Source organism: Carya illinoinensis, chromosome 11, assembly GCF_018687715.1.
Source record: "Carya illinoinensis cultivar Pawnee chromosome 11, C.illinoinensisPawnee_v1, whole genome shotgun sequence".
In the NCBI taxonomy this organism is placed as follows: domain Eukaryota; kingdom Viridiplantae; phylum Streptophyta; class Magnoliopsida; order Fagales; family Juglandaceae; genus Carya; species Carya illinoinensis.
The window spans coordinates 29461473-29486895 of NC_056762.1; the positions used below are offsets into that span (position 1 = coordinate 29461473).

The following is a 25423-nucleotide window of genomic DNA, read 5'->3' on the forward strand; positions in this document are numbered from 1 at the left end:
TAACCTTAGTCTGAGAGTGCTGCATTATTGATGTACCCTGCATGCATGCATGCATGCAAAAATGTGGGGTATTGACAGCGTCAAAATTAACTCTAGGATGGCGCAGAGGTCAATGGAGCAATGAATCATGGGTCGGATATCAAACCGATATGTGAGTGAAGCTCATAATAATGCAACGCAAACAGGACCACCAGCCAAAAAAGGCACTGACCGCGCAATCTATATTTCCGAGCAAGCAGAGTGTGAGACTTGTGTCTTACATACGGCCCCGATTGCTGTTTGCTGCCTAACGTGGGTTATTGTGAACCGTCCAATTCCCGTGAGGAAGGGCGTGTGGCTGGTTGCATCGTTCACATGCAGTATTGTATTACCACTAATAGCAAAGCGAGAGAGAGAGAGAGAGAGAGAGAAACGGGGGGCCCAGAGTTTCAGACAAAGTTGATCTTGATATGCCACCAACGGAATGGAAGTTAATCACCGCGTCTATCTTAAAGAGGGGAACAAAGCAAAGAGACAGTTAAAGCTGGTCTTTCCAATGAAGTGAGAAGGAAAAGAGGGTAAAAAATCACTGTACTCCAATGTCTACTTATATCCTCGGCAATTAAGGTGTGTTTTGGCAGACCTTTTCGTTAGATCTTACATTCGTAGCATTCTTTCTGGTGTTTTCTCTTTTCTTTTCTTTTCCTATATCCAGGACATAAGAATGGTAGGATAAGAGTATTCTGCATGTCTCGGGCTGTGAACCACTGAGAGATTGCAAGGGAAAGCATTAACTCTGAGATTTTATAATGCCAGTTCCGCTTGCACCATATCCGACACCTCCAGCGCCATATACAGCACCGGCAAATGGTATCTCACTCAGTTCTGCAGTAGATTGAGCTTTTAAAAGTGTAGAATCTCTTTCTTTTCGTTGCTAAAGATTGAGAGAATGGTTTAGAAATCTAGGCATCTTTCCACTACCTGGTGATGAGCTAGTTGTCTAGTTGTGGTAAGATTAGATTGTTCCATTTATTTTTCTCTTTCTTTTCCCCCATTCACTTTCTTCTCTGTAATTTGATAGACTCAATAGTCCATTAGTTCCTAATATAGGTTCAAAGAAGAAGAATCCATGCAGTTCATTAGAATAATACATTATTTGAGGGGTCAGTCAAATCAGAATTAGCTATAACATTTAGAACTGAAAATATTGAACATGGTGAACTTCTTAAATTAACAATAGTTGCTACTTAAATCTATTTTAATCTCCTGCCATGCTCTGTTCATCATCCAAGCAACTACTCTTCTGGGCAGCATCGATGCTAAAAAGTTTTGCTTTTTGCATTAGTAAAAAGTTGCCATGCTTCTATTATTTATTACTTCTGAGATAGTTTATACTTTTGCTGGCCATCAGGTGCACAGAGCCAGCTTGTGTGCTCTGGATGTCGAAACCTTTTACTGTATCCGGTGGGAGCAACTTCTGTATGCTGTGCTGTTTGCAATGCAGTCACAGCTGTGCCACCTCCAGGTATGTTTCTTTCTATGAGTTCTTGGCTCATATAGCTCTAATATTTATATCAATTAAAAGCTCAGTTTAGTTTTGAGTCTCTTTAATCTCAGTTGGGCTAAGCTAAGCAAGTAGACAAGGCCTAGAACGCCTAAGAACACTCGGGGCTTGTTTGGAAATAGTCTCATCTTAAAATTCTCAATCTCATCTCATCCAATCTCTTTCCTAAATATAATTTAAATACAAAATTTTCAAATTAATCATTACAATATTTTCAAACTAATTATTACAAATTTTCCAAACTTTCCAATAAAAAATAAAAAACAATTCAACTTTTTTAAATGCCAAAATAAAAATAATATTATAAAACTATATTCTAACAATATTTCAACTTTATAATATTTATTATTCAACTTTTTCTCTCTCCTTTTCCAAAACTCAAAAAATACTCTATTCAAATTATCTCGTTACTATTTATAAACTATCTTATTACTATTCACAAAATTCTCACCTCATCTCACTCAAACTTTCTATTTGTTTGACTCTTTCACAGGCACGGAAATGGCCCAATTGGTTTGTGGAGGGTGCCATACCTTGCTTATGTACATCCGTGGAGCAACAAGCGTACAGTGTTCTTGTTGTCACACTGTCAATCTAGCCTTGGAAGGTAAACTATTGACTGCATAAACTGTTTTGCGAAATTCATCTTCTTTCCTCCCCAAATCTTACCAATTGAGTAACTGCTAATTGGAAAAGCAACATGTATTATAACAGCGAACCAGGTGGCACACGTCAATTGTGGCAACTGCAGGATGCTATTAATGTACCAATATGGTGCACGATCTGTGAAATGTGCAGTCTGCAATTTTGTGACATCGGTTGGGGTCAGTATTCATTTCTTTTACACAATGTACATTTTTATTGAACTAAAGAGTTTCTTGCTAATGTATGTGACTCAAACTAAAACCAGACTTATGATCAGGAAATTGGGATCTAACAGCTGTTTAAGGTTGATGAATAAATCCTTTAGATATCCTAAATACATATAGCTTCAAAGAATGCATATAGAGTGCAAGCCAACTTCAATAGGAAAAGAATAATAATTTTCACCCCTTTCTCTTATCCCCAACTCTAATATACTAAAACTATCTTGAACCGCCCATGAGCATGGGGGCAAATGTATATGATGTTCAGAATTACAAGCATGTGCCTGATCTCTGGCACCTCACAGAAATTCCAAGCAGTTCATTCTTCAAAAAGTGAGGATATTAACGGATGTGGTTCATATTGAATATTTAAAGCAGTAATAAATTCCTTTTTTGCCTGTGACCATGGGAGATGAGAGATATATTATGTAAAATATCAGCAGTATGAGAACTATATAGTTGTAAAACCTTCCCCTTTCTGTGTATTCATATTCCCTAAGTGTGACGTCATGGATGATGCAGGCCTCAGCAAGCACAACGGAACAGAAGTTTCACAATTAAAATTCCAACACAGCTAAGTGGATATTACAAAGTCTACAACTTTGGTTTTGCATATAATAATATTCCCCATCAGTGCATCTTTCAGCAAGCAGAGGATTTTCCCCCCTAATCACTTGTATAGAGTGACTTTTTCCTGGCGTGAAGTCTTTTATGAATAAGTATTGGCAGGTTGGATGTATGAAAACTATTCTATAAGAAGACTTTTGAGTGCTTTTGAAACTGTTCAGATATATATATATATATATGAACTTTATTTTGGTTTTACCTTGACATGTGTGTATGAATGACATCATAGTACACGAGAAAATTTTACATCAAATACTTTTTGCTTTTTGGTTTGTGAACTTGTCCAAATACTAAAAATTTATTGGAACCAGTTACGTGATATCTCATATGATAAGTATAAGGATAGGTAGTATATAGAATCTTATATTATTTGAAAATGAGAAGTTCTTGCTCTTTATAAGATTCTAATAGGATTCTAATTATATCATTAACTAGTTATTTTGAAATATAGACCATGTGATTTGAATCTTCCATTGAAACGTTACAAGTTAACACCTAATGCAAAGTATGTTTGGAATCAAGGAGATATTTCAGAAACATTATTGAGGTGCGCGTGGGGATTGTCTGAAGAAGCAGGTTATTAAATGGGTGGTGGTGAATAGCCATGACTTTCACCAGTAACCTCACAAGGATTATAGGATCAAAGAACCCAAAAAGAATCTTTAAATAAAGACAACACGACATTTAATTCAGGACTGGATAAAATTTTTCGTATGGTGGATTTGAAGCCTGATGTGCAAGAAAACATTTAAGAGCATAGCTTTTTGCCAAGATAAAGAAGGAAAGCTTTCCCAATGAGGTAAAGAATAGCACTCGGTTTAAATCCAACGTCATTCTTATCTAGAGAATCAAAGGAAAAAAATACCTAGCATATTTCATCATATATATTTTCATGTATCTTACTCTCACCATTAAAATAAGCCAAGCAGTATTCAATTTGTTGAACAAGTTGCGGAGGGGCTACCAATAAGGAGACGAAACCTTACAACTAGAAAAGGTTTCTAATTTATTCCATTCTTAGCCACACCTTAATTTCTGTTCTGCCTGCATCTTGAAACATGTCAGTATTTGTTGATGTGCAATGATTCTTCTTTGTAGTGCATGATACGGATATCTTCTAAAGTGAGACCCTCTCATTTTGTCACCAAATATGCAATTATCCAGGTCTCACAAAGGAAAGCGTTCTGGTTCTTTGACATAAACATGATATCCACCACAACATGACATGATCATTCTGTACCTCCATGCATACTTTGCTTTCAATCATTTTCTATAATGTCACTTTATAGAATAAAAACTGTTTAGATGAGAATTAAAAACTTTCCTTCAATTATACATGATCGTAAAGCTCACATAAGTTGGCTGCAAATCGTACATTTTGGTCTAGATATAATTTCCTTTGAAGCGTTCAACTATTCTAACTTCGAATTCACTCCTTCAGCAAACTTCTTTACAACGACAACTATGTCGCCATCAATAGAAACTTACCATTAGACCTCTTGCTTGCCACATTTCTGATATCATCAATCAGCCGGGAACAAATTATGCAGTCCACTGGATCTGAACACCTTAAATTTTCCTTTTTCTCTTTAGTTGTTTTCTTGACGTAACAAGAGAACCAATATCATATCCGTGAGATATACCTTGTGGTAGTTAATCCATCATCTACTTTTGAATGAGTATCTATTTATAGCGCAACCATAAAAGATGAACAACTATAGAGTTCCATATTATCTGCTTTTCACCGTTGCTTTCATATCCATATCGTTCCGGGTTCCACATAACCCACTAAAAAAAGTTCAAAAAACTAACTTGATTTCCACTCCTATTGCGTCAATTTCCGAGATCTTTTATCGGGACATAATATCAAGGAGAAATTTGCCCTATGACTTGGTCTATCATCAACGTTATAATGTCAATAACTTCTGATATCCGCTCGTCCAGGGCACATCAAGTATTTCCATGGACCACCAATGGCGAAGCATGCTTAGGCCATTGGTGAAGCATGCTTAAGCCTAGCTTCAATTTTACAAAGTTTCGAGGCCTTAGATGTGTAAGGGCTAAACGCAATTTCTGACATCTGCTGGTCCAGGCACGTCAAGTCATATTCCTTGGACCACATTTCTGTCCTAGGAAGATTGTGAATGCAGGCAAAAATTCCCATATTTTCAGTTCCATTGGTGAGGCATACTTGGACCCAGCTTCAATTTTTAGAAGGTCGTTAGATGCTGACCATCCCTGGCGAGTTCTGTGCATGAAGCCCTGTTTGATGCACTAAGGTTTTCAGGAGATCAACGGTTTGAATAAACCCGGTTTTTTTTCTGTGTTACTCAGAAATGTCTTCCTCCATCTTTCAGTTATATTAACCATCATAAGATGTGGCTGCGTACTTCAGCCAACATGTTTGAAGATCACTCCTCGAAGATCACTAATTAGGATTTGGACAACAACCATTTGAGGTATCAGGGAGTGTTGCAGGGCAGTGATCTATATGTGTAACTAACCTATAGATTTAAAGTTCCATTTGAACTAGGTTAGAGTAGCTTTTTAAGGCTCCCTAATTTTCTGTAGGATAACCAGTTCGGGGTTCTTTGTAATACGTTATGTCTGTTTGCTGTATAAACCAGATTTGCCTAACATCTTCTATAGGAACGATATAAGAGCTGCACCTCTCAAAAATAAGATGACCCTGAAGATGCTAGTGTCATTTTCATTTGAAAGCAAACCAAAAGGATGTTCCTATCAATATTTTCTATTGCTTTTCTGAGGCAAGCTATGAAATGACTTCACGCACATCTTCAAATTAGCTAAAACAATTTCTGTCCACCACCCAGAGTTTACAAAGATAGATATTTACCTTCGTGTGAACAGAAAAGTGATTCATTTGTTTTATAATAGACATATTTGTGTCTTGTTGTACTAACTATGAAACAGATCAGCCGTAAACTATGAAAATGTAGTATAAACCAAAAAGAGGTTAAAAAAACAAATTTCTTCATCAGCTTATATACTGAGGCAATCAAATTTTCTGTCAAAGTTTAAATTTTCAGATTTTTGGGCTTCGCAGTTGTCATATTCCATGTTTAGTAAGAATAAAAGATCAACCATGGTCAATTTCTGTTTCAGTTGAAATCTCTGTGGCAATGCCATTTAGTGGCATCTAGATAGTTAATAATGCTAGATCTTTCAGTATGTGGTAGAGAGAGCTAGCTCAGCTACTTTTGTCTGCATTTCAGTGCCCCCACAAAGGTGAGGATTGTTATTACAATTATGACAAATGATTCTGTATAAGACAAATATACACCATTCTGAAGTAGACAACCAAATAACATATTTAACAAAAGTAAATACAAATAAAATGTCAACTTTAACATGGTACCTCTTAGGAAGAAGCAGTGCCATGCTTTCTGCATCTTTACCCTCCACCTCAGCAGCATGGTAGGCCCAGCTTGAACTACAGTAACAAATCCTCAAAGGACTCATCCTAATTTCCTCATGCCACCATTCAAAACCATACCCCCTGATGTCCTCCGGACAGAACCACTCATAAAGTAATCCTGATAAAATACCATCTAGAGCCTCTCTTATCACAACTTAGCCAAAGAATTTTTAATTATGTGGAGCAGCTATATGAAAAGGTATAAACTCTTGCAATTTTAAAATATCTGTGTCAATTTACAATCTTGTGGCCCCAGGACAACTTGATATACTTTTGAGGTCAGACAAAAAGGTTTAGCCTTGAACTTGTCCTTTATATTGACATTAAATTATTCAGTTTGTTATCTACCTTGCATTAGTAATTGGACAAGTTATCAACAATAGACCTGCAAGTGAAAAGCATTTCTGATAATTGTAATACCAAGAAGAAGAGGAAAATGAACAGATCAACAGACGAATCTGATCTCTTTAACTTAATGGATAGTTGTGTTTTTGTGCTGAAGATATATTTCTGCTGATTAAGAATTGAGTTTGAGGACAGATCAAACATGGGCAGATGCATGCAGAGGAAACACAAACAAAATATTTATGAGAAACTGGGATTTCTGTCGCCATGAGCAACGCAAATTTTCAGAACCTTTTGTTGTAGCATACCCGAGTACCACAGCTTGCATACCAGAAATAATTTAAGGAAAGAAAAGACGGAAATAATGTTTTTTTTTTATTTTTTTTTTATGATGAGAAAAGATGGAAATAGTTACTCTTAAGGAGTTCCTACCAAAACCAAGGGAGATGATTTCCGTAAGAGTTTTGTTACGTATAAATAAAGTTGCGTACTAATCTGCTTATTAATATTGATTTTTTTATATTTAAAATTTAAATTAGTACTATTTTTAATAAAATTTATTTTTTAATTAAATATATTAAATTAATATATATATTAATAGGTAGTTATACTTCTAACTAATTTTTTCCTTTCCGTAGATCCTTGGGGTTGCATTCTTCTGCGTTCAATAAAACTTTCATTTGCCCTTGAGAGAATAATGTAACATATCCAATCAATTTGGGCTTAAATGTTAACTGGCACTATCTCGTTTTATTAGATCTAGAAGTTAGCTGGGCTCACTGATTTTGACGAGCTCAAAAGGTCATAGACTGTGTTATTTCTTTCGTTGCATTTCCTCAAATAGAATAGGCCGAGTGTCGGCCCGGTTCTCTGTATTTCCTTTTATGTTTGTTTACTTTTTGTTTATTTATTTAGAGCACAAGTAGTAGGTGAGTTAAAGTTAAATTTTAGTTAAAAAATAATTAAAGTATCAAATAAAATATAGTATTAGGCTCAATAAATAAACAATATTTTTAAATTCAGATCATATAGTTGGCCAAATTTCTTGAGCTAAAAGGGCTAGTCAAATATTATTTTTAGACTAAAAAATGATCTTCCTAAACTCCAACACAGGATTTAGTTTGATTCTTCTCTATTTGATTCTTTTATGCTTGGATGATGTGATTTTATTTTCTTTTACCACTTCTTTGTTTGTTGTTAGGTAAGATATTGATGTCATTTTTTTTTTAAGCAAGCTGCAATTTTTTTTTTCATTCTGTGGGTTGTAATTTTTTTTTCTTGATTCAGTGCGATTTTGTTTATAATTTTTTTATTGGTATTTTTCCTATCAAACATCATTTGATTTTGCCCATTTCTAATTTGAAAGTTAAAAATCAATATTTTAATAGAATAATGAAAGATTTGTTGAGTCTATTATTTGGTGTAATAAAAAGTGGCTAGTTAAAATTTGTAAAAGTAAATTTTCTAGTCAAATTTTAACTAAAATTTATTGAGACCACTACTAGTGGTCTTAGGTGGACTTGAGGCCATGAGGTATGGCCTTACCTAAGTCTTTTTTGTAGAATTCTCATGAGGGTATATGTACCCAAACGTTATTTTGTGGAGTTTTGTCACATATAAGTAAAGTCGTATACTAATCTGTGTACCAATACTAATTCATTCATATTCAAAATTTAAATTAGCACTGTTTTCAATAAAATCTACTTTTTGACCAATCACATTAGATTAATGCACATATTAGTGCTCAGTTGTGCTTGCAACTAGATTTTTTCTATTTTGTGTGGAACATTCTAGAATGATAATTGAACTTTTCTCTTCATCACTTATTCTTCTTCATACGGAGGTGCTCTCATTGAAGTGAGTTTTTATTTTTGCATTTCTATCAAACAATTGGGGTGTGACATTACACATTATTATTAGAGAAGTTGATCCCAAAATTACCGATCTAAATAACACTGAATTACAACTCTATTTTGACAATTATCATGTTGCCATTAAGAATGAAATTCTTAGGGTTCCAAGAGAGTACTTGCTATGAATTCCTTGCTAGAAAATAAAGAGTTACAGATCTTGATTAGTTGATTTAGCCCTTTTACACAATCTTTGACATGAAGTTAAGTATTGAATATGCTTATCGGAGAGATATCTACCAATTAGACCAACAAGAATTGATATATAATGATATTTGCTTGAAGGATGAGCAAACTGTGATTGAGACCAAGCTATATGAAAGTGGTTCTATCTTCTTTATTGGTAAGGGTTTGATGGAAATAGAAGACTACAGACATGAAGCGAAGAAGGAGAAAATTGAAGATATAACAGAGTCTTTGGAATCAAAGCTCACATAGCGCATGGTGCTCATCTTTGTGGACTGCAACTTAGATTTCAATATCGTAGGTAATGGTCTTCGAGGATTTACACTCCATGAGCATACGTTTGCGTATTACTGGTCTAGTACTCCTGGCATTTCTAGAGGGGATGATAGTGTGGGGAACTTAGGGGAAACTAGACACATCTTTGGTTTTGGGGGCGTCCTCGAATTTTCGAGCACCTGATGGGAGTTTGACCCTAGTGGTATCATTATTGGGCACACCATTACAAAGACTCGAGCAAGGGAAAAAGGCTTATCATCTTGTCATCGATGTGGTTGATGAAAATGGCAAATTGGGGCTTAGCATATTGGAGTTAAGGACAAAGATCCTTATTCGCTTAAAATTACACCTGATGTTGATCTTATCTTGGCATATTATAATCTAGAAGGTGATGGGGTAGCACTTCATGAAGATGGAGATATGCATGCAATGATGGAGAGGTGCTTAGAGTTTTTGAGCATTTGCATTACTACCCAAATAACAATGAATCATGGACAATGCATGATGAAATGATTAAAAACTCTAAGGATTTCTCAAGACACTGAGCATACCCTATCAAGTTGTTGCTATTGCTTCTGGTGCTCTTAATGATGCTACTTCAAATAAGTCTAAATTGGAATTAGGATGGTTTCTTGCATCTCAGACGTACATGGAGGTAGTTTCTTGTTTAAAAGAATCATTTTCAGATTTGAGATTGTTGATCTCAATTGTAGTTCAATAATTTCTTTTTTAATAAAAACAACTTCACATTGTAAATTAATGGTAGAAGTTTCTTTGAGTTTTTTCTTTTCAAATTTTTCCAAAGTTTATTGAAAACTAATTTTTTTATTTAGAAGTTTCAGGTTCTTCGTGAACCATTGTCTTCTTGACCTTATGAAGATATTCTTTTTTGAGCTCAGGATTAGTAATTTGACTAATCAAGATTAATAAAAGATTTTTTTTTGGTTTTTTAGCTTTGGTTAAGACATTGATTGTTTTAGATAAAATTTTACAACAAGAATTATTACAGCCAAGCTTAATATTTGGAGAATTAGATAGTTCAGTTTCTAATTGATAATCAGAATCAATTGAATTGAATTCATTGATATCAGATGATTCAAAGGATTTTAATTCTAAAATTAGAATTAGTTCCTCACGATCATTGTCATCAAGTTTTAATTGATTAAGCTTATTCTAAAATTTACTGTATTTTCTGGTGCATTCTTTGGAGAAATGACCAAACTTGCCATAGTTATAACATTTTCTTTTAGAATGATTTTTAGAAATATTTTTCTTATGAAAATGTTTTTTTCTCATAAGAAGAAATAGGTTTCTTATAAAATTCATCATGCTTTTGTATAATTTTTCTTAGCATGAGTTTTGTAATTAGTAGATTTATCAAAATGCTTGTGCTTCTGTCTAGAAGGAGAAATAGGAGGAAATCGAAATTGTTACATAAATTATCCATTTCATATTTGGCTTTTTTACTATTTTTAATCTGTTGACGAATCATTTTTTTATCATTGTAAATACTAATACCAACCTTCTTAATTATACTAAAAATATACTGATAAGTGTAATCATCATAATTAAGAAGTCCATATTGGTAAGCTTTGAGCAAATAAATGAGGTAATCCATTGATGAATTTTTCTTTCTAGTAGGATTTGTGACTATCATCCCTAAACATAACTCCAAAAAGAAAAACGTTTTAATATCATCTATAATCAGACATTTAATGGCATTTCAAATTATTCAAATAATCACTAAGACGATTACTAATGTTGAAAAGAGTTTCAACAAAATGTTTAAGGATAGTATAAATCAAAGTATTAACACTATCATGGATACCACTTCCTATGGTAGTATCAAAAATAGATAAACCTCCATCATCATGCTTAACTGCATTTCGAATTGTTTCTTTTGCTTCTCTTGGGAGATACTTATCCTAGCATTGTCGAAGTATACTAGAAAATCTTGTAGTTAACAGATTAACAGTCTCAGTTTGGCTAAGACTATTGTTATTAACATAGGCATTTGCAACCATGGACACTTTATTTATGATATTGAGAATTTCTTATTTAGAGAGTCCATGAATATTCCATTCATACAATTTATCTATAAAAACATAAAATTGGGTTTGAAAAAATCTTTCTTCAAACTGTAAATCAGAATGAGAGGGTCTAGGATACCAATTCTTCGTTAGACTAATCGGATTGGCCTTTTTGAAGAAAATCTTTTAATACCAGGTTTTCCCAAATCAATATCTTGAAAATTATTTTCAAGAAACAAGATCTTTATTAGCAGAAGAATCTATATCAAATGATTCATGTGTAGAAAAACCAGAAACAACTTATTTACCATTGTTATTTAAAGCACTGATAGATGGTTGTTCTTTTTTTAAATCAGAAAGCATTTGATTAATTTTATCAAGAGTGTTGGCCTATTTGTAGGGGTGAGCACGGTCTGATCCAGGTGATGGACCGAAAATTTTTGGTCCATTATTTCCCCAGACAAACCAGACCAGATATCTCTAGGGATCTGACTGGACTGGTAGATATCAGTCCGGTTTGGTAGGTCCAACCTTTTTTTTATAAAAAAAAAAAAAAGAATTGATTAATAAAAAAATGATTGAAAATACTAAATTAAAATTAAGTGACTTATTAAAAGAGAATTACATAATAAATTATTCAATTACTAATATATACTAATACTATATATTACAGTTATACATTAAAGAATATAATAATACATTGATCTAAATATATATATATATATAGTTATAGACTTAGTGTCAATACTATAACTAATAACTATACTAGTAGTATTACTAATATATTATATGTTAGTGATAAATTAGTAATACTATATTAAATAATACTATATATAGTTATAGTGATTTAAGCCTAACATATTATGTTAACTATACTAATACGAATATAAATTTATACATATATTATAATTTATACTATAACTCTTATAATATGTTAATATATTAATATATACTAGTACTATATATTATGGTTATACATTAAAGAATATAATATTTATGTAATATTGTGATGTATATAATTAATTTATACAATTATTTATATAAATAATATATATAAAGTATATATTTTTTTTTATTTTTCATTCGGTTCAAGGTGAAAAATTCCTAAGTAGCATACCAGACTGACTGAATTCAGTCCTCTCAAAATTGGACCAATTAGGTTCGGTTCGGTCCAAAAATAGCCAGTCCGGTCGGTTTCTCCTATCCGGACTGGTTGAATCTTACCCCTACCTATTTGGTCTTAGAACCTTGCCTATTCTTTAGTAAATAATCAAAAGTTTTCAATTTTAGAAGTCAAAATAGAAACAAGACTTTCAACTTTTTTTCTATACGATCCAATTGCTGACTTATAACATGAAGAGTTTGATTGGCAAAATTTTTTTGTTCAATAATCTTCTTTGTTTCAATAAAAGTGGTAGCTTTATGATCAATATTGAGTATTTTGAAGAGAGTAGCATTTATTTCTTTTCCCTTATAAGAAGTAATAATTGTCTATAAAGGATGGTGGCTAGATTTAACCACTGTCTTTTCTTTTTCATTGACAAAATTGGTTTTAACGACTTTTAAACTGTACTTAGAAACATAATAATTTTCAAGGAAATAAAAGAAAAGTATATGCTTTTATAATGCATTCATTTTTTCATTTCATTTCCTATTAACACGTAATTTTTTAAAATCAGAAAATGTAGCATGATAAGATTTTCTCTTATTACTATTTTTAGTAGAACTATATTCATTATATTAAGCTATTAAATCAATTTAAAAAACTCAATCAATCACAGTAAGCTGGCTGTGATGACTAGGAGCAACCATATATGAAGTTATTGGAGATAAAGATGAAGTATCTTCTTTTTCTTTATCAGCTTCTTCCTTTATGGCTTTATCTTTAGATATGTTGGTATCCTTAGTAGTGTAATAAGTAGAAGTAACCTGAGATGAGGTAGAAATACTTTTTAGTTTCAAATCAAGTTTAGCAATTTTTACTGAATCTTCTAGAAAGTTTATGAGATTTTGGTATCTTCTTTCCTAGTTAACAACAACAAATCCAACAAAAGAATATCTAGTTCCAATAAAATGATTTATTCTTTCATTGTTTACTAGAGGTTGATCAAAACTAATTTTAATAATAACGTTCAAATATTGTTGAATATAATCAAGGTTAAGTTCATCAGAAATAAGTAAATTAGTAGGAGGAACTTCATGTTTCAAAGTCCATTCATCAGGAAGAGTAATATCTTTCCAATGAATCATTTTTGGAATTTGAATATTAGCATCAGGAGTAGAATTCTAAATTAAGAAAGTTTTATTTCCTTAAGTTTTTAAAATAGCTTTAAGATTTAAATTAGTTTTTAATATATGATAATAAATACAGTAAACTATGGCAAGATGTTTGCTACCTTCTTCCATATCATATCCAGATATCAAAATATTTAAAGTCAAAGTTTTAAGAATGTTAGGATTATCTAAAGCAAGAGTTAAATCAGGAAAACAATTAAAGTGGACAGGACCACTAACCAAAGAAGATTGAATTATACCAAGTATGTTGATTTCAAATTCTTGAACCTAGCATCGCACAAACAAAGAAGTACAGAAGCATTAATGTCTTTATATAATAGTGTTATATGTACTTACAATTTTACGTATAAGACTCATTTTATTAATTTTTTTTTTAATTCAAAGTTTAAATTTCATAATTTTCAACATATCAATAACTGACACATCCGCACATCTTGTTATGTGAGTGAACATTATAAGTACAAATAACATTGTTGGGGGAATTTTCGTCGGGGGTGAGGCCCATAGGGAGCAGCCCAAACCCAACATTAGGCAGGTTCCTCATATTCCAGATGGCCCAAAATGGCCCGGCCCAAATTTGTAAGAGCCTCTCAATGGCTCGAAAAGAACCCATAACCCATGTAAATCAGATATAACTATCTGGGCCAAAATGAGACATTACAAGAGAAGCACGGGAAGCCAGGCCAAAGAAAGGAGAAGGAAGCACGCAAAGAGAAAGGGTTTGGACTCAAAGCAGCACCGAGATCACACAGTATTAAATATGTTCACCAGACAATCGCATTAATGATTGATCCCAAAAGGCCACCATGCCACATTAAAGACGATATGACGGAGGAAGTTCCAAGAGGACTTCCCTTCCCCCCAGGCCGCAGGGTATAGCCATCTGACCCTCAAGACTTGGTATATAAGGTCCATCGACCTTTAGGTAAAATGATTGGCTTTTTTCCTAATCAAATCTTTCCGCTAAATCTTTGTCTTACTCCTTAGTAAGTTATTACTGACTTAAGTATCGAGGGTTACTCGGCCACCTTAGGGCCACTCTTCCCAATCTCTTTTTCATTGTTATAGGTCCCAGATCAAACAGAAGACTTGGACTACTGAGAGCCGAGTCCAAAAGTATAAGAAATACATCGTTAACAAACATTTTCCTACATACGATGCTTATCATGATTCAGTCCATTAAATATTTTCTATAAGTTGATATCTAAATTTTAGATCAGTTAGAGACATGCGTGAAGTAAATTTTATTCATGAATATTTAATGTCGGACACAAAATTTACATTAACAATAATAACTATGATATAAATATTATAAATTTTACTTTATATAATATAATACATAACTTTCTCATTAACACCTAAATTTAAATCAAGTTTTGAAAATGTTGTCCAGATGACTAATACAAGAGGGGGGGTGAATTGAGTTGTATTTAAAAATTAACAATTATAAATTAAATACACAATATAAAATATAAACAAAATACGAAGTAGCAATAAATATAAAGAGTAAGGCTAAGAGAGAAACAAACTCAATATGTTAACGAGGTTCAACCCCACTGTCTACGTCCTTGCCTCAAGCTACCCCTTAAGGATCCCTAAATTCATTATTCAACCTTTTTCAAGTGGAACTAGAAACCTATTACACCTTTGAATAACACCGCTACAAATGATCCATGTAGCTCTACAGTTGTAATCACCTTACATGTGGTGATTCAACTATTCATTGTGTAGAAGACTTTATACACACATAAGGGTTATACATACTCTTTTACTGATACAAAAGCTGATAGTGGGTAGGTTATCAAAGAATACTCCTCAATGAGTGAAATAAGAACAATACAACGCAAACTATATCTCTCTCAAAATGAATAAGGATTAAGGCTCAATGCTTAGAGAAAAGAGAATGAAAATTTTGAATGAATGTTGTATGTTCTTAGTGTTGTAAAATTGAAGCTCTCAAATGATTTATTTATAGGCATATGAGATTTCATATTCAAATTTAAAAAGATTCACATGTCAAAAATAATATCATTCACTTTTTAAAAAAATTCAAATAAAAGTTTCTTCTTTTTCAATTGTCAAAGACAACATCATTTAGTTTTTAAAAATTTCAAATCTAATCTTTTTACTTTTCGCATATGACAAAATGGGTACTATTTACTTTTCAAGTTTTTCAAACAAAATCATCTACCTTTTGTATAAGTTAAAAAGAGCATCAATCACTTTTGAAAATATTCAAATAAAGCATATACATGTGAAATATGACAATCAATCATCTTTCAAAATTTTCAAATTTAATTTTCAAAATATTCATGTATATATAAAAGAATGTATTTTAATGTTTTATGATAAAATATGAATTTTGAGTCTTAATCCTAATTTCAAATTTTTCAAGAGATGTACAACATTACTCTATGAGTTTTAAGGTGAGATTGTTTCATTCTTGCTCATGTTTGGTTTCTTGATGTGCTTAACTCAATTGTGTAAACAACTTGAGCTTGAGACTCCTTTATTTTTTGAATTCATTTGTTATCATCAAAATTCATGTATAGATATATAATTATACGAAACTTGAAATCTTGGGTTCAACAGAAAATAAAAATAAAATAAAAAAATTACTTTATTAATATGTACGAATACTATAATACTCGCACGTATACGTACGTGGTTTCTAAATTAAGCATTTTCGTTGGTGATAACTTTGAACGATAAAGCTCCAGCATTGCAGCAAACATATCAATTAGCTAATAATTTAGACGTATCTCTTTCACTTGTAATAAACTCTAAACTCTCATGTACTGAATCTCGTACGTTGTGGCAACATAATAAGCTAGCACATCAATCTGCATGTTTGCCACGCGGCAATCTACGTGTCTAGCCCCGCGACTCTCGGTGGCTTGCCCGCCGTCTTCTTCTCCGACTATAAAATTGGGATGATTGAATTTGAAAGTGCATTGATGCCTTATAATTAGAGCAAGCTGTGGTTCATATCAGATCAAAATTAAGAGATATTTAGAGGGAGAGAGAAAGATGCATTCTGCAAAGGAGAAACTCAGCAACATGGCAAGTGCTGCCAAGGAACACGTAAACATCTGTACAGCCAAAGTTGAAGAAAAGGCAAGCTGGTTTTTTACGTGTTTGTATATATAGTCTTGATCATATGAATATTCTTCAAGTATATATAGAAGTGAGTAATAATTATATATTGGGTTGAGCACTGCAGGCGGAGAAAGCGGCGGCCAGAACTGAGGAGGAGAAAAAGATAGCGGTGGAGAGCAGAAAAGCCAAGGAGGCTGAAGCCAAAATGGAGCTGCACCAGGCTAAAGCCAGGCACGCGGCCGAGGCGGCCAGGTATCATCATCACGGCCACCTACAGCCACCACCGGCTGGCACAGCTTATGTTCAGAATCAGCCTGTGGTTGGAGGTACATATGGACAGCAGCCCCTTGGAACTGCTGCTCCTATGGCTGGAGCAACCGCTCCAACTTACCCGCTAGGAGGGCACCCTCCCGGGCGCAAGTATATGTAGATGGACCATGTTCATGATTTCCAGTAGTTTTGGTGTGGGTTTTTCTTTTCTGTTCTTTTCTTCTTCTTGAAGTGGTCGGTTAATTTGCATGCCCTGATCTCTTCATCGATTGATTTTGAGTCCTGTATGAGGAGCTTTGGGTTTTAAGTTGATCAAAGCGGTTAATATGAATGCTTTAAATTAAAACAACTGCACTTGACACTTATGCCTGAGCTGCTTCATGGGCTAGCTCTCACGGTAAGGCCGACACGACAATCTACAACCATTTGGGGGCGCTTTGCTTTGTTTATAACCATATTCAGGCCGAAATTAAGAAAAAAAGGTAAGAACCAAATGTAATGGAGGGTGTAGATTGTGCATATATATCAGCTAAATATGCGCAAGAAGTCAAATAGAGAGGATAGGCGCAACTACATGCTCCAGAATATAACTGGTTTGGAAAAAATTTGGAGAGAGCTTTCCCTGTGAGCAAAGATCATGATCTGATATAAAATTATGGTTTGGAAAACATAATCTGATAGAATTAGTTATTGTTTACTGGATTGAAGCATTTTTCTTTACAATTTCTAACACCAATTACATTTGCTTTTTGGCTCCAATTCTATTTTTGACGAGTTCCCTCGAACGAATGTATCCTGAAATAAACAAGCTCGGGCATCCACAATCTCAAAGAGTCGGGGTTTCAAATAAATAATGCTAAAGAGTTTGTTAGCTCACTGCAATTCAACTAACGAGTGACCAAGCATTCATCAATTTATGGCAGCCAAATTTAAAGCAGCATATATATCAGCAATAGTTGATCAAATCAGTCATAAGCTTAGCCAAAATTAAAGCAGCATATATATCAGCAATAGTTGATCAAATCAATCATAAGCTTACTTTATATATTATGATATTTTACAGCAATTACACTCCTATTAAATCATAACCCAATGGTTACAATTTCTCAATTTAATCTCGAGTGTTTACAAACAGACAACTGTTATACTTTGAGGTTTCACGTTTCACATCTATGGCCAGAAACATCAGTTCATACGATTAGTGATCGATCAGGAAGATTCTGACAAAATCCTTTAGGAAGTTAAAAACCCAGACATTGATAACAAGGGTGGCAAGGCTCAACAGTGCAATACCAAACAAAAAATTTTAAGATATTTTCTACATCAACAAATTGACAACATTCTTGTGCAAGAACAAACCCTACCACCCAGAAGCTTGGTTTTAGTTTAAATGTACTTCATACCCACTGTAATCTGCCTTGGTATTCCACACACTGAATTCTCCCATCAGGTGACATGACCAGGTTCTTAACTTTAGCAGGCCTTGTACTATACTTCACTTCAAACCTTGGAAATGGACTTTGATGATCTTCTATGTTAGTTGACGTCTCCAGCAGGACCTCTTCAAGGAATTCATCTGCTACATCTCCATCTTCATCTATTCTCAGCCGCTTTGCATACCATCTCAGACCCTGAATCCCAAAGGATAAGAAATTATAAATTTAACTACAACATGACACCAAAACCTTAAGAAAGGAAATATATGATGTAAACATGTGCGTGCGCTTAAACTTCTGAGAATAGGATGGCAGGGAAAAGTATAAGTAATTGATACTAAGAATACGAAGGTCAAGTGCATCCCCATATGAATCCAAATTATTTTCTAAAAAACCAATGCCAACAGTTAGGGGGGAAGCCAGAACTTCTGTCCATTTCCTACACCAACTACAGATTCAAGTTTGGCAAATACAGGGTCAGTGTTAGACCATATTCGTATGGGAATGGAGAAGACTGTAACTAATATGTTTGTGCTAACCAGACAAATGAAAAGAATCCCAGCCAAAGGGGTGGTGAATTCTATATTGAAACAACGAACTGGCTGATTTGGTGCTTCCTCACACGGAAAAATGGATTCTTCAAAAATATGCAGATCGCAAGGATAAGCTTTGGCCTTGCATAAAAATAATACAATATATTGTAGAAAACAATGGTAATTGCATTAGGACTCAGAAAACTTGTCACTCAGAATTTGCAAGCCCAATGTCACCACCATTAACATGACCTCCATTCACGGCATCACTGCAGCCATCCACGGCAACAATGAAGTATAAGGTTCTAATACAACGCATCCAAGCCTCACTAGCCATTCCAAAAACTAGGCGGCACACAAACAAAGGAGACCTGAGGTTCCTTGCAACAACAACGGAGAATTAAGCAGGGTTTAGAAAACAGTCCTAGAGGAGCACCCACTCGAATGCCTTGAAGAAAAAATAGGTTGGGGAATGATTGAATGATGAAGAGGCTATTAAACTGGAGAGAGGCCAACTTTTTTTTTTTATAAGTAAAAATATTTTATATATCAAAAGGAGTACCAAGTACATTGAACGTATACAAGAAAACACCTAGCCCATAATAAAGCGCCCCTAATGACCCAAAAACAACCCACAATGCTAATCCCAAAACTACCCAAAAATTACACTGAACCTCAACCCTTGTTTCCCATATAACTAATACCCAAAACACTCCTTGTTCCCGTCTTCACATTGCCCTCCCTTTAGACTTCCCTCTAACTGAGCTACCTCCCTTAGTGTTGTAGTTTATTGCCCAAGAAAGACGCTATAACTCCCTGTTTTTCTTGAAACTTTTGGTTTCAAGCGCATGGCTTGCCTCGATTGCGGTGATTAGTTCATTGAATTGGTCTTCGCATCCTCCATGTGAAATCCCCATGAAAGGTAGAATCTCGTTAACTTTAGGCAGAATCCAATCCGCTATCGAAGGAAAAGAGACCAGTGGAGCAACATTATCCTCAAACACATTAACCAATTGCATTCCCAATTCTAGACTTTCTTCCACGCAAGGCACCAACGACAAGTTCCGTACCTCCTCATCAACTCCATTGTTTCTTTCCATCCCCATTAGAGCTTTTGCGGTGACAACAAGTCCCTTCACTTCAGGGGACCCTAAACGAGCAACTTCAGTGAAACCTACATCTCCTTTACCATTTTCGGGTAAGGGTGTAATGCCGCCTAACGGTTTATCCGGTGTTACCTGAGGCAAATGACATTCCATTACTGCATTCTCTACACCAACATCCGACGAAGACCCCACTTCAAATACCCTAGATTTCCTTTTGACTCGCTAAGCTCTCCTAGATCTAGTTATAGGGACAGAACCGAATCCGATCTTCCGTTTTCCTTTATCTGAATTTAAAGGAATCGGGCCTATTTTAGTCTTAACAGCCCTGTTGCCAGCTGAAAGCATGTCTATTTTTGTTGACAAGAAAGCTATCGCCGTCTTCAACTCGGCAAGTTGGGTTTCCATATCCTTTAGAGAATTTACTTCAAGCTGGTTCTAAGCTTACGTGATTTGCAGACCACTTTCACCGCTCCCCTTACTTTGAGCCACAAAAGCATGACCCATCTTTAGAGCTGCCGCATACGATCACTTCACCACCATGGATGTGCTTGGTTCTTTGGTGTTCTCAACCTTCTTTTCCTTTCTTGACCCCTCATCACAGGGCAAATCCGTGGCTCTACGTAATTCCGCTGCAAAATTCTCCCAACCTTGTCCTTCATGCTCTTCAGGAATTACAACACTGCTCCGCTGGCCTCCTCAACCATATTCGATGATAGTTAGATACCAACCATGCTTGTTGGAGCATCGTTGGGCTATGAATTCTCTGTTACCTTCACGCAAGTGTTTTGTATAATCTGTATTTCTCCCCGCCATTAATGCTTCTCCCACTATAGCAATCAACCAATCTATAACATTCCGACCCATTACTACCAATCTCTAAAACCTTCTGCCCCTCTCCACTATTTTTAAAGAAGACCTCCAAGTTTCCGGAAAAAACTCAAAAGCCTTTGATTCCACCCAAAAACGCACCATTTGACCCATACTGATACAACTTCAAGCTGTACAGGGCTTCATTCTGTCGAGAAAGGCTGGAAAAATGCCCAACTCAAAAGAAACCAATCGCCAGAGGTAGGCCGACGTTGGAGGCCAGCGAAGAGGTCGCCGGTGTCCGTCAATAAGTTTTGTGGAAGCCAACAAGGTTGCCGCTCCTTCCAAATCTTGGAAAAAAGAGACCACCCAACTTGCAATGTCTAATTGAGAGACCACCCATCACTTTACTCAATACACGCTGATATGAGTAAGCAAAAGATCCCATGCTCTAATCATAAACTTCTACCAAAATTCCTGATGAGATTGCCGTACAGAAGAAACAAATAAAAGGAGAAACCATTACTTTTCCTCATGGATTATCAGTGTTTTGTTGTCAAGCATGCTGAGCGTATATTCGTCTTTATGCCTGAATGTAGAAACAAAACTCCCATAACAACAAGGCCTTTACTCATACCCCAAGTAAGGAACACCTATGACCAAGCTGAATCCATAGTTCAAAGAGATATGCACTCACAACTACTTTAAGTAGTCACATCCAATCTATTTCTTTTCTTTCCTTGGCCTGCATCACTCTTCTTGAACTTCTTTCTTTTTGGCTAAACAAAATCTGGACGGCTATGAATCACCCACAAGAATTCAACACAGAGACACATCAAATAGAATAAGTATCCAAAGGCAAACTTAAATAGAATTTTTCCATGATCTAGGTTTCATCAATAAAACTGAAGAATATGGTCACAATTTTTCAATGTTTTTGGTAAATGTAAGTTTGAACCTGCTGACTAGCAGCACAAAATTTGAGCTCTCACCAACAATGCAAAAACCATCTTTTTTCGCTTGATTAGAATTAAATACTTAAGCTTTAAGGTGGTAACCTTTAAAATGAAAACTATCCATCAGAAGCACATCAAACAATTAATCTTCAGAGTATGCTTTTTTTTTTTTTTTTATAGGTTAATCTTCAGAGTATGCTAAAGCTGAGATAACACAAATCTTCCATAAAACCCAAAGATCCGGTCTTGGAATCACATGGGTTAAAGAAAAACTCTCTTAAAATAGTTTAATAGAAAAATATTTTTTTTTTATAGGTAATCTGCACAGACGAATCAAAATAAATAATAACACCATTTTTCCAACTAAAATTGTTCCACAGTCTTTGAGTTGAGAATTGACCAATTTCTTTGTTAATGCCACCAACTCTTGGTGAAATCCAGCCTGTATCATTCCCCACATGTTGAAGCAGTGTTGGTGAAAGCACCAGGCACCTTAAAATAATTTTTTTATAGGTAATCTCAATGACGAATCAAAATAAATAATAACACTCCCAAGTCTTCTTTCCTACTAAAACTGTTCCGCGGCCTTTGAGTCAAGACTTTTGACCAATTTGTTTGTTAATGCCACCAGCTCTTGGTGAAACTTAGCCTGTATCATTCTCCACATGTTGAAGCAGTGTTTGTGAAAGCGCCAGGCACGTTAAAGCATTTGCGCCACCTTGAGTCTAAGTGCAGATACACACTTGACTGAAGTAAAGCACACATTTGAATAAATGTATAACGAAAATGTAAAAAAGGTTTAAAAAGGCAAGTTAGTAACATATTCAGCCTATTAACTCAATTTTTTAGAGTATCATGCAACAGGACAATCAAGCTCAACTAATTAGACATTACAGAATATACACAACTATAATATAAATAAATTACATGGTTGAATAAAAAAGCACAAGAATACTATGTATTGACTCTTTTGCTAACATAAGCAATACAATGTGGGATGCTAAAATGCCATCAAAAGATTTGTAACCCTCATCATCCTCCTCATACACCTCTGAAGTATACCACTGAATTAATAGTCTAGACCAATAGTTATGGTTGAAACTAATTATCATATTAGATTTTTCAGAAAAATATTACAAAAGCGCTCACTTTTGTAAATACACTTCATTCTTTTGTAAGCAAAGCACTTCGGCCTTAGTACTTTTCAGTTAACCACGCTTTTACTGACACCGGGTTGGAGATAATTACTCCCCAAATTCTAAAAACCCATTCCTCGATCCTTCTGATATCCAATCAATCCCTTCTATCCCTTCTTTCTCAACTTGGGATAAATTGTACCACCAATTATACCCATCTAATACTCAATACATTAGTCATAAAATTGTACCACCAATTTTATATCCAAAAAAACAAGAAATCTATCCATTTTTCTTCTTCATCAATACATTATCCTCTATCTTTTGCTAACATAAGCAATACAACTTGGGATGCTAAAATGCCATCAAAAGATTTGTAACCCTCATCATCCCCCTCATACACCTCTGAAGTATACCACTGAATTAATAGTCTAGACCAATAGTTATGGTTGAAACTAATTATCAAATTAGATTTTTCAGAAAAATATTACAAAAGCGCTCACTTTTGTAAATACACTTCATTCTTTTGTAAGCAAAGCACTTCGGCCTTAGTACTTTTCAGTTAACCACGCTTTTACTGACACTGGGTTGGAGATAATTACTCCCCAAATTCTAAAAACCCATTCCTCGAGCCTTCTGATATCCAATCAATCCCTTCTATCCCTTCTTTCTCAACTTGGGATAAATTGTACCACCAATTATACCCATCTAATACTCAATACATTAGTCATAAAATTGTACCACCAATTTTATATCCAAAAAAAAAAGAAATCTATCCATTTTTCTTCTTCATCAATACATTATCCTCTATCTTTCTAGATAAGGGGAGGAGAAATGCATCTGACTAACGTATTGAGTATTAGATGCCATACCAGATACCTAGGCATAAGTTTCATATAGAGTATTAGATGCATAAAAAAGATCAATTTTGCATTTGGATTTCCCAATTCCCAAGGTTGTATGGATTTATACGAATGCCTCTAGTTTTTTCTTCTAGATGAGCATACTTTAAGGTTCAAAGCATATGGGAAAAACAGTATCAAATCTGCAATTGGTATACCCGCCACCAGTTCTTGCTTCTTAACATGAGGTTTCTTCTTTTATAGGAGGAGGGCAAGTACTTAGTGAATGATGATTTGATAATCATTTAATCGGAAAGATTACAATCACAGTTACTTCCACTCTATATTCTTTCCTGCCATTAGAAACAAAATTGTTATCGCATCACATTATGATGGAAAAATTCAATAACTCAATGAGGCACTCATTCAACATTGACCACAATATACCAATTGAAGCGCAACAATAACTCATCCAACTTCAGTCTCTTCAACAGCCAAGTTTTACAGACAACCAAGCACTTATTATCCATACAATTTGAATTTTTTGGATTTTGGATATTTAACAAAAAGAGTAATGCAAACCAACTAAGAGTGCATGACAACCCATAACTAGAGAGAGAAAAAAGTTACTTAATCTTCTTGCTTTGTACCACCTACATGAAAACCATTAAGCAACTAAATCTAAAGCAGCAGAATAATAAAAACTAATAATCTCTATGTAACTTAAATTGTGCACAAACTAAAGTAAACCGGTAAATAATCAGAATTGAGAGAACTAAGCAATTGAAAATCGAAATGGGGAGAGGAATGAAATGATTGACCTGGACACCGCCATCGCCGGGATTACAAGGGGTGAGGACAGGGCCAACCCGGGGCCGGTCGACGGCGACCTGGACCGGCACAGCGAAGCCTCTGCGAGGAAGCCCGGTTTCTTGGAAATGGGTCTTCTCATGGGTCTGAGTATCGGGATTGTTGTTAGCGTCCTCTTCATCTTTGGATTCGTGGCCATTGTCCTTACCAAACCCTAGCAAGCCAACTAGTTTCCTTAAAAATCCCATCGGGAGGAATCAACTGAGAGATACAGAGAAGACTGATCGAATGGTGGTCCAGTATCCAAAATAAAAGGAAAAAGATGGGCTTTCTTGCAGATGAAGATCTTGGAATAGAGAGAGAGGAAGGGTTTGGGAAGTGGGAAGAAATGGCAGTAGGTGGTTTTTCGGGTTCTGGCTGCTGTCGACTGGTTCTCTCTTTGGCTGTTTGTTTGCACTAAAAATTTGGGAATGAGTTTTCCGGGAATTGATTTTCTTTTTTTTTGGTCAACTTCATTATCAACCATTTCAAACAGCTTTATCAGTCAGAATTATACTAATAATAAAAAAATATTACTAATTATATTTTTAAACGTCATCTTTTTAAACCAAAGTGTGTAATTGTCGTGATTTACTGATTTAAAGAGTTTTCAACTTTCTATAACTTTCAGAGATATTATAATTTCTTTTAAAAAAAGTATAGCAATCATTATTAGACCTCATCATTTTTACAAAGAAAAGAAAATCCAAAAATCAAACTCTTTCCACAAAATTTTTATAGGAAATTGGGAAACGAGATGGGAAGAGAAATTTATAAATAATAGTAAAATAGTTTGATTTAAGATGTTTTATTAGATTTTGAAAAATAAAAGAGAAAAATTTGAATAAAAATAGTATAAAATTAAAATATTG

The 25423-nt window shown here is 34.6% G+C and overlaps 3 protein-coding genes across 4 annotated transcripts; 2 read left to right on the top strand and 1 right to left on the bottom strand.

The window, feature by feature from the left end:
- The first annotated feature begins 397 nt into the window (after positions 1 to 397).
- On the top strand, positions 398 to 3234 carry LOC122280467 (protein LOL1). Of its 2 annotated transcripts, none has more exons than XM_043091369.1 (6): positions 398 to 557; positions 695 to 849; positions 1391 to 1504; positions 2037 to 2150; positions 2258 to 2367; positions 2932 to 3234. In XM_043091369.1, exons 2-6 carry the CDS (start codon positions 789 to 791, stop codon positions 2968 to 2970), a joined length of 438 nt encoding a protein of 145 aa, XP_042947303.1. In that variant the 5' UTR covers positions 398 to 557; positions 695 to 788; the 3' UTR covers positions 2971 to 3234. The 2 variants fall into 2 exon arrangements, with proteins under 2 accessions (XP_042947303.1, XP_042947304.1); XM_043091370.1 differs by having other exon boundaries at positions 458 to 606.
- A 13221-nt stretch (positions 3235 to 16455) lies between these two features.
- LOC122281163 (late embryogenesis abundant protein 18-like) lies at positions 16456 to 17235 on the top strand. Its single transcript, XM_043092468.1, has 2 exons — positions 16456 to 16634; positions 16741 to 17235. The coding sequence occupies exons 1-2, from the start codon at positions 16548 to 16550 to the stop codon at positions 17044 to 17046; spliced, it is 393 nt and encodes a 130-aa protein (XP_042948402.1). The 5' UTR covers positions 16456 to 16547; the 3' UTR covers positions 17047 to 17235.
- A 665-nt stretch (positions 17236 to 17900) lies between these two features.
- Positions 17901 to 25021, bottom strand: LOC122281162. Its single transcript, XM_043092467.1, has 2 exons — positions 24524 to 25021; positions 17901 to 18517 (listed from the first exon to the last, which is right to left on the bottom strand). The coding sequence occupies exons 1-2, from the start codon at positions 24758 to 24760 to the stop codon at positions 18284 to 18286; spliced, it is 471 nt and encodes a 156-aa protein (XP_042948401.1). The 5' UTR covers positions 24761 to 25021; the 3' UTR covers positions 17901 to 18283.
- Between the last annotated feature and the right edge of the window lie 402 nt (positions 25022 to 25423).

Excerpts from the sequence above, each read along its gene's own strand:
- LOC122281162 (XM_043092467.1), bottom strand. The coding sequence starts at position 24,760 with ATGGGATTTTTAAGGAAACTAGTTGGCTTGCTAGGGTTTGGTAAGGAC. Across the intron at positions 18,518-24,523 it reads CCGGCGATGGCGGTGTCCAG|GGTCTGAGATGGTATGCAAA; the intron begins GTCAATCATTTC and ends TTTGGGATTCAG.
- LOC122281163 (XM_043092468.1), top strand. The coding sequence starts at position 16,548 with ATGCATTCTGCAAAGGAGAAACTCAGCAACATGGCAAGTGCTGCCAAG. Across the intron at positions 16,635-16,740 it reads CAGCCAAAGTTGAAGAAAAG|GCGGAGAAAGCGGCGGCCAG; the intron begins GCAAGCTGGTTT and ends TGAGCACTGCAG.
- LOC122280467 (XM_043091369.1), top strand. The coding sequence starts at position 789 with ATGCCAGTTCCGCTTGCACCATATCCGACACCTCCAGCGCCATATACA. Across the intron at positions 1,505-2,036 it reads CACAGCTGTGCCACCTCCAG|GCACGGAAATGGCCCAATTG; the intron begins GTATGTTTCTTT and ends ACTCTTTCACAG. Across the intron at positions 2,368-2,931 it reads ATTTTGTGACATCGGTTGGG|GCCTCAGCAAGCACAACGGA; the intron begins GTCAGTATTCAT and ends TGGATGATGCAG.